Below are 16702 nucleotides of genomic sequence, written 5' to 3' on the forward strand. Positions count from 1 at the left end.
TCCTAATATCCGTCTTGGCTGATTTCAGCAATCGTTCTTCATGAAACAGTGTAACAAAACCAAAAGTGCACTGTTCCAAAGCATGCAGTGGAAGGAGGCTGGGAAATATGAGAACAAAGGGTTATTGTGCACCTAAACCCTGGTAAAAATGGAAACAATTTTTTGAGGAGTCCTCCTTTTGTTACACTGATTTTTCTGTCATTGCTGGCTTCCTTGGCCATAGATTGTTCATTGCAGTATACTACAACTACAGTTACTGTAATGAATTTGTCTAGACAAAGGGAAATGGTTTGAAGTCGAGAGAGGGGAGATTTAGGTAGGATGTCAGGGGGAAGTTCTTTACTATGAGAGTGGTGAAGTGCTGGAACAGCTGCCCAGAGAGGCTGTGGATGCCCTGTGCATCCCTGGAGGTGTTCAAGGCCAAGTTGGATGGGGCTCTGGGCAGCCTGGGCTGCTATGAAATGTGGAGGTTGGTGGCCCTGCCTGTGGCGGGGGGTTGGAGCTTCATGATCCTTGAGGTCCCTTCCAACCCTGGCCGTTCTGTGCTTCTATGTTTGTATGACTTTATTTTCATTATACACGCATCAGAAAGAGTGGACAGATATTCGTAAGTAGTAAAACCTCATTAATAATATGAAAAAAATCCAAATGGAACTTTTTGGATTTGTTTGGTTTTGAAACTACTGCAAACACCTTCCAATCTGGGAATAGCTCTGAGATGGACAGGACATCAAAACCATTCCATGTGGGCTCTATCTTCCCAAACCACCCGCAGGCACTGAACCAAAACAAAACCATCCTATTTCAAAAGCATGCTGGTTTGTATAATCACATTTATTTGCACTATCTAAAAGCAGTCCCCCAAGGTGACAAACATTTTAAAACTCTTTGTCAGTTCAAGACTATGCTCGGTCTAATTATAAAAACTAATTAAAAAGTAATCTCTACGAATGATGACAACGAGATGAGGTTTTACCTGTCTGTAAGTGCATTGAGAGGCTGAGCTCAATTCAGTCACCTCTATTTGGGTAGCACAGAGGGATTGGTGCAATTAATGAACTGCCTGATGGGTAGGACCAGGAATGCTGAAGCCTGGAGTGACAGCATTCATGAAAACAAGGAACAGGTGAAGCAGCGGCTCAGGAGAAGAACTAAACAGGAGTGTAAGGTTGTTCCTATTCTCACAGTGCTTTTGTATCATGGTCTGAATTGGTCACATGCAGGTGGACACAGCTGGAAAAACAAATGCTGGCCTTCAGATGCTCTTGGAAATAAAGTATTTGCTAAAATGAACTGCAGAATATCTAAGTAGAGGCAGGCACTCGCTCATACCCAATGCTATCTGTTGTATCAGATCATGAGCTTCCCAGTTTGCCGTATCTCACTGCTCTCATTTACAGCTAATACATTAGCAACACAAAATCATAAAAATCACTCTGGGGTCTAGAAGTCAGGATGGGCTCTGGCTCTGTTATGCACTGCTATCAACAGCCTGCTCTGCATGCAGCTGGCAATCCACACGCTGCTAAAAATATTGAGCCTGTCAGCCCAAAATGAGCCATCCCAGGAGTTTTAAAAGGTACTAAACAAAGCACTGACAATTTATGCAAGCCACCAAAATGAGCACACAAATCTGCGTGTAGGCACAGAAAGCTGCCCTACTAAGAAGGCATGATTCCAGCCCTAATGGGCCAAAAGCACAAAGAAAGTTCAATCTCCCTTCAGCGGCATCATTCCTGGGATCAGCCCTGTGTCTCTTCGGTCTTGCACCCTCATTGCCTTGGTCTGTTTTCTCACCATACACCATTTAAATTACTGCAAATATATGACAAAAGCACACTTGCAGAATGATAACCAATTGTGCTTGCATTTTAGCACATTTTCTTTTGGATTTGTATATTTGGATAACTATATTTTAGAAAGAGAAAACAAGTTGGCCACTGTATGTGCACAGTGAAACCAACCTGAAATACCTTTCTGTTCATTTTATTTCATGGAACATATTTAATTAAATAACTTAGTTTGGAAGGATACTCCGTGAGTCCCTGCTTCAGCACCCTCAGAGCAACTAAAAGACATCTTAGTATCCCTAAGGATGGAGAACCCATCCCATATGTGCACACAGGACAGTCACTAGCAGGGAAGACACAAGGGCCAAGACACAGACCTGGAGCACATTTCCTCATTAAAAAGCTATTATGTAGCCATATTTAATTAAAAATAAATTATAACAACTTGCTATGATTTACTCATTTGAAACTGGCATAGTAATCACACCAATAAATGTTACAGCATAGGATCCTGGCATACTTATAAAATAATTTTATGGAAATGGTGGATTAATTAGTATGTTTACTCATTAAGAAATTCTGGTCTACAATCTGATGATTTAATGTGTTTTAAATATACTTCATTCATGCAATGTAATAATTGGGTGTGTTATGTTTTGAATTATGAAAACAAATTTGCTTCTGTGGAGCTGTTTCAAGCAGCTATTCAAAACAAGCACAGAAATCAGTGAAAACAGCAATTAGTAACTAAACTTAATGAGAAACGTGGTTTTAACCAAATATGTCGGATATTCTTCTCTGCAAGCCTGTTGGACTGCAGTTCCTTCCGCAGTATCTCAGGGCACTTCTGTTACTAAGAAATGTTCAAAGATCAGCATGTGTAAATGAAAGTTTAAAGACCAGAATAAAATCTTTCCTTGCGAAATGAAAATGTTGACTCAAAAATCAGAAAGTGCTCAGAACACTGAGACATCCATTTAATACGGACAGAACTTTCAGGCAGGTGGGGGTTGTGATTGGAAGAGAAAAAATGCGTGGCCTTACCTTACAGCCCATACACATTCAGGTACATAGACACGTGTAGACATACACGTATCAACAAATAAAACTGCACAAATCACAACAGGATGTAACCAGCTCAAAGCACACATATTGCAGGCAGAAAGAGTGATGTGAGCAGAAGCCTGCAGCAAGCTCCCAACCTCTTCCACTGCCTGCCCACACAGCCTCACCACGTATTTAGATATACTTTCCCCCCTACGCACATCTCTGCTGTTTACAATGGCAACTTCACACAGGTTTGGAAACTCTAGTAAGAAGAAATGATGAAAAATGCTGCTGTTGAAAAACAGGCACAAACCAAAATGCACTCAGCAATTATCCTGAAATGATTAACTGCAAACACACTGCGAGCAGCTTTGGATGCCACTCAGAATAGGTTCCAAGAAAACAACTCATGAATGATGAGCAAGACGTTTGCAATGCAACTTTGCCTACAGCAAAAAAATTGCACCCTTACTACCCAGGCACTCTAAAAGTGTCCAGAATGAAACTTGGTAGCATATAAATATAAGAAGGAAACACGAATGTACCCTGAAACCCCTTGCTTGGTGTTGCAGATCAGAATTATAGTACAGGTACAGATCTGGGCAGAGAGAGTAAATCCAGACCTGTTTTTTTCCCAGCTTGGGGTATCTTTGCTATTCCAAAGCATGTGCACCTCAGAATATGAAATTAGTGGTGTTGGTAGCAAGCTGTAGTCACTACTGTACTTTTGCTAAACTAAAGGCAGTGTTATTCATGAGTACAAATGTCTGGTAGCCCCTTGGATGCAGAAGGTTGAGTACAGCAGTGCTTTCAAATAACAGGAAAACAAATTACTACTTTACTTCATCATTATCATAAAAGTTAATGGACTTGGAGTAGGAGGGAATATAGCCCAAGATGTGGTCTTAATGGTCACGTTAGCCTTTAAGTAGTCACAGCCTGCACAGTGGTTAATAAAGGTTAATGTCTCTACTGCTGGAGAAATACTACACAGATCTTGATCAATCCTTGTTCAAAAATAAGTTGTAGAAGCTGCAAAATAACTCCACATTAAAACAAAATCTATCTAACTAGAGGTTTTCTAGACAGGCTGTTCTCCTCACAAGGGTTCAGGGAGGCTGACTCTTCATCTCCCTATCCGTGTCCAAGATGCCAAACTCAAAACGTTCGGGAATGCTGAGCAAGGCAAGCACTGCCTTGTAAGCAGCCCCATTCTGGATGGACAAGGTCAGCATGTAGAGAGGGTCAGAGATCCCAGGGCTAGTGCTGCCCAGTGCTAAAGTGCTGGGGACTCCAGGACTAGGGACAGAAGGACATTGAGCAGAGCCTTAGTTTTGCCCAAAGGTGAGCTTCAAACACAGAAAAATGTAATGATCTTCTCCACTCAGCCAGAAGTAATACTAGAAAAGGATGTTAGGAAGTGTATATGGATCCATAGTGTTTCTATTCCTTACCTTACTCAGTAAAATAACAGCTGCCTGTGTTTTACTTAACTCATTAACCAAAGCCAGGGTTGCCAAATGTCTGCAGAAAAGCACTACTCCACAGCCCCAGGTGCTTCAGTTCAGAAGGGCTCACCCAGCTCCGTGTCAGATTTTGGTTTGGAGTGCACTGGAGGGCTGCAGTGCTGCTTTACAAGCAGACTTACTATAGTAACTATCTGACATTTACATTGCTCCACTTTGAAAGGTGCTGGGTTCAGACTGTGTGCTATTCACCTATACAAGTCCATTGCAGTGAATTAACTAACACGCAGAAAAAAGAAGCAAGTGGAATGGAATATTTCTTCCCACAAGGACTCATTTCCCAACTGACTTCCATTCCTATGCCGCCCAAGGATAAACTGAGACTAGGGAACGAAGCTGGTAACACTATCAGACTAAAAGCAAATAAGGACTATTTTAAAACCCATTTTCATAACATTATCATTCATCTTTCGGCACCCAGCACACACACAGAGAAAAGACTACATTTCCAAAATAAGCTGGAAAAATAAGAGCCCTTCCTCCAAAGCTCCCACCTCCCAAACCATCTCAGGGCTGGGGGACAGGCAGGCTGTAACCCACCAGGGTTCCTTGAAAAGCATCAGCATTTTTGGCTGCTTTCACTCCTTTATTAACCAAATATTTCCAAAAAATGCTTTGGAAAGAAAAACCTCACATATCCCACATAGGTGCTGGCGTGAGGTGTGCTGCAAACCCATTGCGTATCTTCAAACCTTTTTGGCCAAGCCCAGCATAACTCAAACCCATTCCTGGCACATTCATTTGCAGTACAGAATCACTCTAAATTTATTAATAGAGAATAATGATATGGCCAAAAAATTACTCAGGGTATAATCTTAAGTCCTGTGAAGTGAAAGAAAATCTTACAGGCTTTAATGGATTTGGGGCCCTAATCCTTTCACTGATTTATCCACCCTGTTGGCATGGTGCAGAGCTGAATCAGATCCATCGGTTTTACCCTTGGATCCTTCCTGCCTTCAGACTGCACATCCATACGACAACTTTAGGATGTTCAGAAAAACTTTCAACCATTTCACAGGATTCAAAATGGAAAGAGGAAGCCATGGCCATACTCCACGATCTCAGAAGCACTTACAAAATAATTACAGATGAGTAGATTTGCGCTCAGTAGGGTTGGAAGGTCGAATGGGCTTAGTAACACTCAGTACTAACACAGGGAGGATGGGACAGATATTTTCTAGATGCTGACGTCCAAGTCTTTAGAGCATGTATTTTAACATCAAGAGAAAAAGCAGACACAGGTTTAATTGATACAAAGCTTAGCTTTATATGTATTTTGTACACGCCCCAGTTAGGGATATCTGTTGGGACAGTGAGGCCAGTGAGAGAAAATAATGCTTTCACCCATGTCTTTCCATGCTGTTCTTGAGAGCTAGCAAGAACAAATGGCACGTGACCTCAATAACCTCACTGATTGCACTTGATGCGCTGATGTACCTTTTATTTGCCCAAAACAGAGGAAATAATATCCCACCAATGAAGCAGGAGGTGAATGACAGCTCTTGAACCATCCTCATCTTCCTCTATTACAAAAGGAAGGATGACAAATTCCTTTCAAACCATGCCAACACCCACTGTAGCAGCAGCCAAACCCAACAGCTCGGCTTATTTACCACTGCTTCGCAGCGCACAGCTGTTAGCACGTCTTTTTAGGCATTACAGTGTTTGCCAAGCAACAATTAAAAATGGGACAATGCTTGAGTAAATATCATAAACCTTCTGTAATTAAATCAAAGCAGTCAAATATCTGCACAGTGCCGAATGGCAGAAAATTCCCAGATGAAGCTTGAAGTACAATAGCATTTGACTCTTCTAAAATATTCAGGTTCAAAATGCTTCATTTTTAAGTCATTTTTTAGAAGCCTCCATTTAACAGGCTGCATACATTTCCCTGTAATCAATCTATGGAATATCAAACACTATCAGACAGGTGTAATCATCTTATTGCGATCCGACTGGATTACACAGTATTACTAGCAACATTTGCTAACGCTTTAGTATTGACAGCTTCCAGGAGATGATAGTAGCAGATTAAAACCTCCTTAAATGGGCGGATTAAAAGAAAGTAACCTTAATGAGAGATTAAAAACTCTTTCTCTTGTCATCACAACGATGACAGCAGCTAATGAAGGATCTGGATCAGTCATTAACTAAATTGTGATGGGAAACATGGTGGAGTTACCATCCCTGGAGGTGCTCAAGAAACGTGGAGATGTGGCATTGAGGGGCATGGCTTAGAGGGCAGGTGGGGATTGGCTGACATCTGGATTTAGTGATTTTAGAGGTCTTTTCCAATCTTAATGATTCTATGGTTCTGTGATTCCATGGCACAACTGTACTGGACAGGTTTCCTAGCACCCACCACCCTGGTCATGTTTACCAGCTCAGGAAGTGCCAACAGGCTGAAGCAAGAATGCTGTAAAAGCCATGGAGTCTTACTTGAACACTATAATACAGAATAAAGAGGATCTGTGCACTTTTGCCTTCTTCCCACTGCTACCCAGAGCAGCGTTGGCCGAGTTCCTTCTCTCCCACACTCCCCATTCCCACGCACTGCCCCCAGCCCCTGCCAGTAACTGTTTATGCAGCTGCATTGAAAAGTTAGGTTAACTTTTTATAGTGAGGTTAAAAATAGCCTAAGACTTTTTTGGGGTTCTTTTTTTCTGCATGTGTGGAGGGAGGCTTAGCCTGGATTAATTCTCCACACAGCTCCCTGGACGTTTGAATACCAGGAGCTGTCACCAGTTCTGGGAGGCTGGATGCCAACAATAGCTCCATTCTCAAGGGGTGGTGCAGCCCTGGGGAAGGGCACGTTGGACATCTCCATCCTTCAGGGCACCACATCAGATATATCCAGCTTCCTGCGTGGTACTGAGCAGACTGGACAGCCAGGGCTGCTTGTCATGGAGGGTGATGCGGAAAGCACGTGGTCACAGGACTGCATTCCCTCCTTCCAGCAGAATTTTTAATACAGGAGCACCAGCCTCCGAGCGTGCTGCCAGCAGCGTCACAAATGACAGTGACTGCAGTCCTAATCGACCAGTGCCTGCGTCATCAAGAAGAGGGAAAAGCAATAACATCCCCTTTACGATGCCCTTAAAAGCAGAGCGAATGGTTTGTAGCGGCGCGCCGCTGTCCTCCAAGCCAGCAGTTATGACGTGCTGCAAACAGGGCACTAAATTACTGCTGTGCCAGCTGCTCAGAGGCAGGGCTGAGAGGAAACTTTCAGAGATCAATCACTGGAGCATCCATATCCCTTTAAAGCACCTTCAGGTCCCAACACATCACCTGCTCTCAGCACTGGGCCCTTCTCTGGGTGTCTGGGGATGCACTCCGTGAGCCCAGGGATGAGTAGACAACCTTCTTTCTTCCTGACAATGGAAATAACACACTATTTGCATCACAGTTCCATCTCCTGGCCTCAAACCTTCACCAAGCACTTTCAAATGCTCATAGCTTGTGAACTTGGAAGGGCAAGGCTTTGCAAATCACTCAGGAGGAGGAAATATGTAGATCAGGGGCTGTTGTCCCAGTGTTTCTTATGGGAGGCTATAGCAAATGAAATGCTCCCATTCTGATTACATTTAGAGAGAAGATGCAATCCGCACAGTGTAATGAGTTTTAGGACCTTCAATACTGAGAATGCGCTTGGTTGCTTTCTTAATTAAAAAATTTATCTGCCATTTTGATGATTTATTGGGTATCCAAGCGCTTTTAAGCGCTTGGCACTTAAATAATATTAAATCCATCTTTGCCAGAAAACCTTTGGAGCGGATAAGAGCAAGTAAATTACAGCCATCTTTGCAGCATGACAAACTGAAGTCGATACTGGTCACTAAAAAATGCATCTAAGGTATCATAGCATATGGGAACCTTTTTTTCCTCAGCTTAGCCCAGTTGCCACTAGTAAATGGATTTATGATTAGATGATAGGGATAACAGAAAATTCAAGTGTTTTGTCAGTGGGTATATGCAGATGATAAAGGACAGCAAATCTGACAAGACAATACGCAGACCTGAAAAATACAGCAGCATTTTTCAGATCCTATTGAGATCTGGTTTTCTTCAGGAACTATAACTATCAAATTGACACATCAGCACAGTAATACATCAGGATACAGGAGCGCAGGAGATGAAGGCATGCTGATGCACAACTCTGGTTGCCCCAAACAGCTCCTTCTCAACTTAAAGGATTTTCCCAACACTTGGGCTAAAATGTCCCACTTCCAACATTCATGAAATGGAAATGCTGAACAGCTCAGCAATACAAGAGCAAAGGCAAAAGAACCGAGAATAAAGAAAGTGCTGGACATTAAGTAACGCCCAAAGTTCTGTATTCACACAGGCTGTCAGCAAACATCTCCAGCTCCCTTTGGCTTGTGATCAGCCCTGATAGCCCACGTGGGAGGTGAAGCTCTCACACTCCATGTTGCATCTGTGTGCTGAGAAACTTTTCCAGGACCTTCATGCCTGCAGAATGCTGGCAGGGCCATCATGGAGAGGTCTGCTTGAAAAGCCAGTCTTGGTGCTGGTTGTGTCTCTGCTTTAGGGACTGCTTCCTCCTGAAAGGAGGGAGAGAAAAGATTTGCAGCTGTTCATACTTGGTCCTTAATGCTCGTTCAAGAACTCCGTTTTATGTGGCCTGAGTACCCTGGAGCAGCTTGGGAACTCAGCAAGAAGTGTGCTGCTAGCTTGGCCAATTGTTCTGGGAGATGCTGAGAAGTTGGGCTCTACTGTCAGCAGCCAAAATGAGCATGATTATGTGCAGGAGGCCTCAAGAGTTCCTGAAGGTAAGTTAGCAATCACTGACGGTGACCAGCAACAAAAACCCACAAGCAAAGCCAACACCGTAGTATGTAGACATGTTTCCTCTCATCTCTATTTTTTTTTTTAATGCATTAAATATAAGTGCAACCGCTACGCAGTGCAGCACATGGCATTCCCATCTGCTCCATCAACATCTCTTACTCAGGAAACACATGGGTAGCGAAGACGAGAGAGCTGCTCGCTTTCAGAAGAGCCACCTCCTTCCCACCAGAAACTCAGGGCAGGCTCGCCAGCCACAACAAACCCCACAAACCCTCCTGCTTTCCCACAGAAGCTCCTGCCCACCTCCTGCCTCTCCCCGTTCTCAGCTCCCAGATTTCCACTCCTTGCAGGTGCCCAGAGGCATGACAGGAAGATGCATTCCTCCCTTACAACACTGCTCTGAAGTGCCTGCCTGACTGTGCTCTGCCACAGCTAAAAAGAAACTCAAAAATCAGAAAAAATAATTAGCACTAAATTTGAGGGCATTTCAGAGAAGAATACTTGCAGTTTCAGTGCTTGCACACATTTCTGCATTGCCAAGTCTACATTTTGACTAAGCAGGAGTCATCATAAAACCACACGAAACTACAATCGGTGCTGACCTGTCAACAAAAGCACTTTGGGAATGTTTTATGTGCTCTTTAAAGGCCTGTAGAGATCTATCGATGACCCTTAGCCATGGAGAGAATAAATCTTGTGCTGGTGATATGCTGTATGCTAATCCTGCACTGCCATGGGCAGGGGAAGGGTTTTGGCACAGGGTCAAAGCACCTTGGGACAGGATCCAAGACATGGAGCACAAGGAGGGCAAGGAAAGTGACCTTCCTCCTGCAAAACAGCTTTCCAGGGGTGTGAAAGTAGGCTCCAAGTTCATCTCAAGCTCACAGCTCATGGACACGATGTATGCAACTGGAGATCTTTCTCTTGCTGCTATTTCAAATCAGAAATCCTACTGAAGCTGAAGACTTTACCTTAAGTCCTTCAGGTGCAAATATAGAAGGCTAAGGAAGGGAGAAAGAGCTCGTAATTTAGAAGATACCAAAACAGAGCAGATGCAGTGACTCAAGACTTGAACTCAAGTCTTTCAATACTTTAAGAGTAAAAACATCCTTCCAATGCACTTCCAATGAACGATGGTAATATAATAATTATTTGTTTCTTTTTTTTAGTTTTTTTGTTGTTGTTGTTATTGTTGTTGTTTTAGAGAAAACTGAGAAGTCTGGATGGTTTGGCACTGTTCTACGCTAATACTGAATTCTCTGTTTATAATAATTCCCTTGCTGCTATAAATGAGAGCATTACATGTGAAGGTGCTACTGCTTGGTTGAAAACAACAGTAGTTGCAGTGACATTTATGGATAATTAGGTATTTAGGCTTATTCCCATGATTGGGAGATCTTGTTTTAAGATCACTTCACTGGGAATTTGCCAAAAGTGATGGATTTCCAGTGTAGGGAATAACTTCTCCAGTAAAGAAAGGTAAACTCAAATCTCTAAAATTTATCTACTAAATGTAGCTTTTAAAAGTCTGTTTCCACAGACATAAGGAAAGGTAGCATGGCATAATTTCATGTTACCAAGCATCTTCTAAAGTGGTTTTAAAGAAAAGAAAAGGCTTGCTTTGGTTCTGAATCACAAATTGTTCCTTTCTGTGTCTTAGTACCAAACAGCTCATTCTTCTGCAATTAGTGCCAGGAAATAGTCTGGAGTAAGAAACTTTTATGTGGTGGTGCATCCAAACCAGACCCTTTGCAGTCTCTTGTGTTTCAGTTTGAGGAAAGGCCGTGTGTAGCTGAGCCCGTAAATTAATATAAGCTGCAAATACCATTATTGCATGCCCTTGTTTATCAAACTCTGCTCAAAGCAAAGGCTTGCTATCATCACTGAAGTTCAGCGCTCCCATTTATCAGAACTGCTCTAGCCTGATTTCATGCATCAGTAACGTTTTTGGAGACACGAATTACAGGGCGATGGAAAAGAAGCTTTTGTAAAGTAATTATTTTACTTTAGTCTACTTTAGCTACTTCTCCAAGGACTGCATGTAGAAAGTCATAGTGCTCTTCAAGAATCCTCCTGGTCTGGCTCACTGTGCAAACCTTTAGCTCACCAGCTATACCATAAAACTAGCATTCTGGTTTTCTTTATGCCCCGTATTTCAAATGTAGCTGCAATGATTTTACAACTCCCATTTCTGAGAGTGAATCCTAACTGCTTTCTAACAGCTTGTCCACAGCCTAAAAGTAGGTAAAGAAAAAGGAGTTACAGAAAAGGAGGAAACAGACTAAAACCTAAAACAAACTAACAAGGAGAAACCCACAGGGCCACTCAGTGCTCTGTAGCACAGCAGAGCAGGCAGCACCAGCACCCACATCTGTCCCTTCACCCAGGCTGCAGCTGCCCCACATGCAGGCACTGAAATAAGCACCGTGCTCATTTATCAATGGAGCAAATACAGTGGGAAAGACAAAGCATTTTTTCAGAGAATCAAATAAAATGCTGCCAGAGCTTGCAACCTCCCATTTAAATAAGTAATTTTTTATTTCAGCCTCGTGATTCTTAGGAGTTGGATAAACAGGGCTTTGCCTTTCCTCAGACCTTCTAGGTTAAAAAGGCTGAAATAGGGAGAAAAGAAGAACAAATGGAACTTTACAAGGGTTGGGTTAGAGTGTTTAAGTCAGAAAAAGATACAAACTTTCCTTCTGTTTTACTATGAGAGGCAGAGACTGAAATGTAAGAAATAATCTATTTCTTAGACTGGTCTGTCGGCTGTCTGGACTGTTATTCAGTGATGAAAGCTGGAGTTGAAGAGATCTTCCAATGGATAGTGCTTCCTCAAACTCCCCAGGTGACGAGGATCAAACCTTCCTGCCCCAAAATCCTGAAATAATAATCCACTATGTGCATAGTTTGGAGGGGGGAAAAAAGCCTCCTACCTTAGGAGTTTGCTACTGAGCAGGATGGCTGGGGGAGAGCCAGGGTACATAGGCACAGATCTGTCCCCCGTCCCATCCCACATCATGTGAAATGCCCCATCCCACTGCTGAAAACACAGATTTTAAGACACAATTGTGTCTTAACAACTTATATGTTAAGACACAATCTGCTTTCTCGAAGAGGTGCCAGTAGCAATTTGAGATATGTAAGTAAAAAGGCATATTTAGAGAATACTTCTCTGCCAGAGTACTCGACACGTCATTTTCACCTAAGTTATCCATAATCACGTGTAGGATTCCCTTTTCCTTATTCTAATGCATTGAATGAAATGATCAGTTGGCGCCAGGGAGGAGAGACCCTGACTCTGCTCTACATTACAAGTAGCCTCAAGGTAAGGCAATATGCTGGTGAATGGGATTTAGATTCCCTTACACAGAGAAGTGATTTGTGAACATTTCAGAAAGCTCTGACAGTGCTTCAGACCGAGCACTTTCCAGCAGAAAAATAAATTCTCCCTATAGTATCTGGAAGTGTAAAGCAGAAGCTTCGGATGAGAGGAAGCCCTTGGTACTCAGCAGCGTGGGTCCCCTCAAATCCCTTCTTGCTTTCATCTAAGACTGCAATAGCACTACAAAAATACCACAATAATTTTCCTAGTCAAGCTTTCAAAAGACCTGTGCTGCCTCACGAAAGAGGTTATAAGGAACCAGAAGGAGCCAGTTCAAAATAATTAAACCTTAAAGTCTTCTCAAGCACTGTCAAAAGGCAAAGGACCTTCCGTAGCGACTGATCCCTTGAAACTACAAGCTCCATGGAGTGCATGGCAGCTGAGGAGCTGTGATAGGCTGCTGAGTAATGGCAGTGAAAACTTGGTTATCCACTAGCACACACACACGTGAGCTAGAACAGGAGACAGAGTGCACTCTCAAGGCACAGAGTTACAGCCTGAAGGCACCGCTGGGCTCCCACCACCACCACGCATCCTTCGCTCGGTCTTTGTGCAACTTCATTTTTTAGAAGAAATATGTAGCATTCCTGTAATGAAGTAGTGGCAGGCACATGAGAGAGCACTTCTGACACTGGAGGTAATAGAAATCCATCTCCTGAAAATTGGGAAGGCCTGACAGAAAGCGTTTCTGCAGAACGATGGCCCCTGACGTACCTCCCCACCTCCCCCTCCCAGCATCGCTGCTGACTGGGTGTCTGCTCTCATTACAATCATCAATTGTTCATTTCTCCCGAAATAAACCTCGGAATGATCAAAGTTATCATCAGACCTAATGCAATATTTGCCAGTGTTTGCCCTTCTAAAGATTTATGACATTTATTTACCGTTTAGCCAAAAGAACAAACAGATGCCTGAAGCTGGTTATTAGCAGCATTGACAGCAATTTAAGTCAATAATGCCCTAAATTGATCCATATGCCTCAGAGACCTGGCTCTGCTCAAATAGGTCCAGCTGAAACAGTTCCCAAAAAACGAGCTGTGACCTTGCTCACCACTATACCTTAAAGGACATAAAGTCAATTACAACCACAACTGCAACTTACTTTGTAGTAGAGAGAAACCACCTAAAAGTTACATTAAAAAGGAGACTGCAAACCCAAACAGGTGCAGAATTCTCCTAATTTTACAGTGCCAATGGGAGAGGAACTGAGTAGAACAACAGACACAACCACCTCCTTCCTGAAGGAAGATCTCTGAGGATGTTAGATTACTGACTCTGGTAGAACCAACAGTGGTTGGCAACCCTGCCCATGGCAGGATGCTGGAACTAGATGATCTCTAAGGTCTCTTCCAACCCAAACCATTCTATGACTCTATGGACTGGTAGTAAAATGAACTGGTAGTAAAATCTCCATGTAATACATCAGTTGCAAGACTAGTTGCAAATGGACACAGCAGAAAACCCAGTGCGACTGCGCAAGGTGATGCAGTACTTGTGCTGACAGAGCACTGTGCCCTCCCCAGCCTCCTGTCACTGTATGATCTCCATCACCAATCCTCTGGACCTTACACTGGATGCAAACACAGGTGACACGGCTGCAAGGAGAATGGACCCACGAGGCAGGAAGCCAGGATGGATCAGCAGCTGCTTCCCACCCACACCCATGGTGCAGTGCTTCCCACATGCATTTGGGGCAGCACGGCACAGGGAGCATTCCAACACGCTGCACAAAGCAATCCCGAGGGCTCTGAGGCCAGGGCTATGCCCTGAGGCTTAGTCTGACCTGAGTGCTATGAGCATTTGTTCCATCATTTGGGATTATGGATTGCTCCGAAGCACAAACTGCGCTGCCAACGATGTCACCATGGGTTAGCCAAAGATTTATTTGCAATAAACAGTACTTGCAAAAAGGCAAGGTTTAAGCAGGCAAGAGTGCGTCAGTCTGCCTCTTTAGGATTATGGAGAACAGCATGTTCTTCCCAAAACATCTAGTTATCCGTGCTCATTTTGAGGCTTCTGTCCATTGCTCCTCTTTCTTCTCTCTCTTTTTAGGCAAAAATTAGATATTTTTGAAAGACTCTCTTCTAAACAGGGACTCACATACCTCACTATTTTCATACTACTTTTTTTTGTCTCTGTATTACTTTCATGATCTATCCCATCTGTGCCCTAACTCTTCTCCTACAGCACCTTTAAGTCACAGAACTATACTTCATCCCTTATAAAACCTCTCCGCTAAAGACTTCATCTTATCCTCAAGATCAAGAACTCTCAAATAAGTATAATCTGTATTTAAATGAAAACATGTGTACAGTATACATAATAATATAATTTCCCTCCATCTATTGTGCAACCCAAGATGTTGTGCAAACAAAACATTACAGATTACAGGAGAAGAGCCAAAGACTTAGTGCAGAGGATCAGTGCCATCCAGTTTTCTTCCAGTTCTGCTGGCTTAGTCAGTTTAGGTGGAACACGATGTCTCATTCTGCAAAAAAAACCTGGCCTTTCTTCCAAAGTTTCCCTTGAATATTTATGGAGCAAGGTGCTGGGAAACCCTTCCCCCATCTGGCCAGTTGGTGTCCATCCACAGGGCTTGAAATAAGAGCGTAAAAGGTGGAGGATAGGAATGCAGGAACAGGTCTAAAAAGACAGCCACGTTTCTTGGGTAATTACACAAGATCCATGATCAAGTGGTATGAAAGCTCCTATCCTATACCTTGTCCTGATCCTTACTGTAGGCATCACTGTCATGCAGAAAACTATAGACATATGGTAGCATTAACCATTGCATTAATATAGGAGGTGCCCTGTGAGAACAAACCTTAGTGAAAGAACCCAGTGAAGCATTTCGTTTCTATCTTCCTCCTGCTCACAATTCCTAAATTCAACAATAAAATCCGTACAACAGAGAGTTTAATTAATTAGGCAAGCTCAGCATCTAACAGAGGCTGCAACTCCAAAGGGAAGACAAGGAGAAACCTGCTTCCCAAGGAAATCCTAAGCCATTCAACAGCGAAGTTCAGAAATGATCTTACTTTTGACAGTTGCTGTTCGAGTGCAGTTGTAGAGGATGGCCAACTCCCCAAACACCTTGCCTGGTCCCATGGTGCACAGCTTCACTCCTTCTTTCGTCACTTCAACCTTTCCATCTGCATGGAGGGAAACGGAAAAAAAAAAAAAAAAAGGCTATTTAAAAGGGGAAAATTTCCTTCAGACAAAGCAAACATTATGAAGAGAGCGTGTAACCTTAGAAAAGCTTTGCATTAAAAGCCTTGCATACTTTCAGTGCTTCAGTTTTCTTAGAGGAGCATCTGTCAGGAAATAGTAGCATACTAAGCTCATTGTCAACTTTGCTTCATGTATTATACTTCAGGTGAAATTTTCTTCGTTTCTTCTTTAATTAAAAAGGAAAAAGGTTTAGGTCTGTAACACCACAGATGAAAACCATGGAGCAATTTTGCTCATTTTCACCAAGCAACTAATCCCCGAGCACGCTCATCCGTGAATAACACAGCTATTACCAAAAGGAAAATTAGTTTGACCCATGGTTGTTATTTAATTCACATCCTACAGAACCTTTTGTTTGTGAGCATTTCACCCTAGGACAGCAACTCTGTTCTGTCTGCTTGCCAACCCTGCGAAGAGGAGACATGCGAGGGGGATTTAAAAGCAAAAGGTGAATGGAAAGAAAGCAGCTCAGGACCAGCTTGTGGTTTGTTTGATCCAGAACCACCTGTATTTATATGTTGGACACCAAACATGGCCTAGAACGCTTCAAAAACACACAAACATCAGCAAAGAGAAGGTGGTACCTCACTTCCAGCTCACAAAGCCATTTTCAGACAAAAGGAAAAGAAATCTGAGCAGTAGGACACAAATAATACCACTACTCAAAAGCATTCTGAGATCTGCCCCATTGCTGGAAACGTTGCTCCCAAAGCAAGCCATGTGGATCATCCACTTCGGGTCAAAAGCATATATTCCCCCATGCAACATTTATTTTCCTAAAAAGTCTGATTTATAAAAAACACATTGTTTGCTCACTCTGGTGCATAAGTCAACACTTCCTCACAAATGGACAATCCCTTAGGGCAGAGAGGAAGAGGAGACAAAAATCCTGCAGAGCAGTGATGAAGGCTGGGAAG

The 16702-nt window shown here is 42.9% G+C and overlaps 1 protein-coding gene across 1 annotated transcript in view; it reads right to left on the bottom strand.

The window, feature by feature from the left end:
• The window catches only part of PRKG1 (protein kinase cGMP-dependent 1), a 346287-nt gene that overhangs the window by 231272 nt on the left and 98313 nt on the right, over positions 1-16702 (bottom strand). Inside the window, 1 exon segment of the mRNA XM_019618026.1 lies at positions 15593-15706. Coding sequence (XP_019473571.1) covers positions 15593-15706 — 114 coding nt within the window.

The sequence above is a fragment of the Meleagris gallopavo genome, chromosome 8 (assembly GCF_000146605.3).
Source record: "Meleagris gallopavo isolate NT-WF06-2002-E0010 breed Aviagen turkey brand Nicholas breeding stock chromosome 8, Turkey_5.1, whole genome shotgun sequence".
Lineage (NCBI taxonomy): Eukaryota > Metazoa > Chordata > Aves > Galliformes > Phasianidae > Meleagris > Meleagris gallopavo.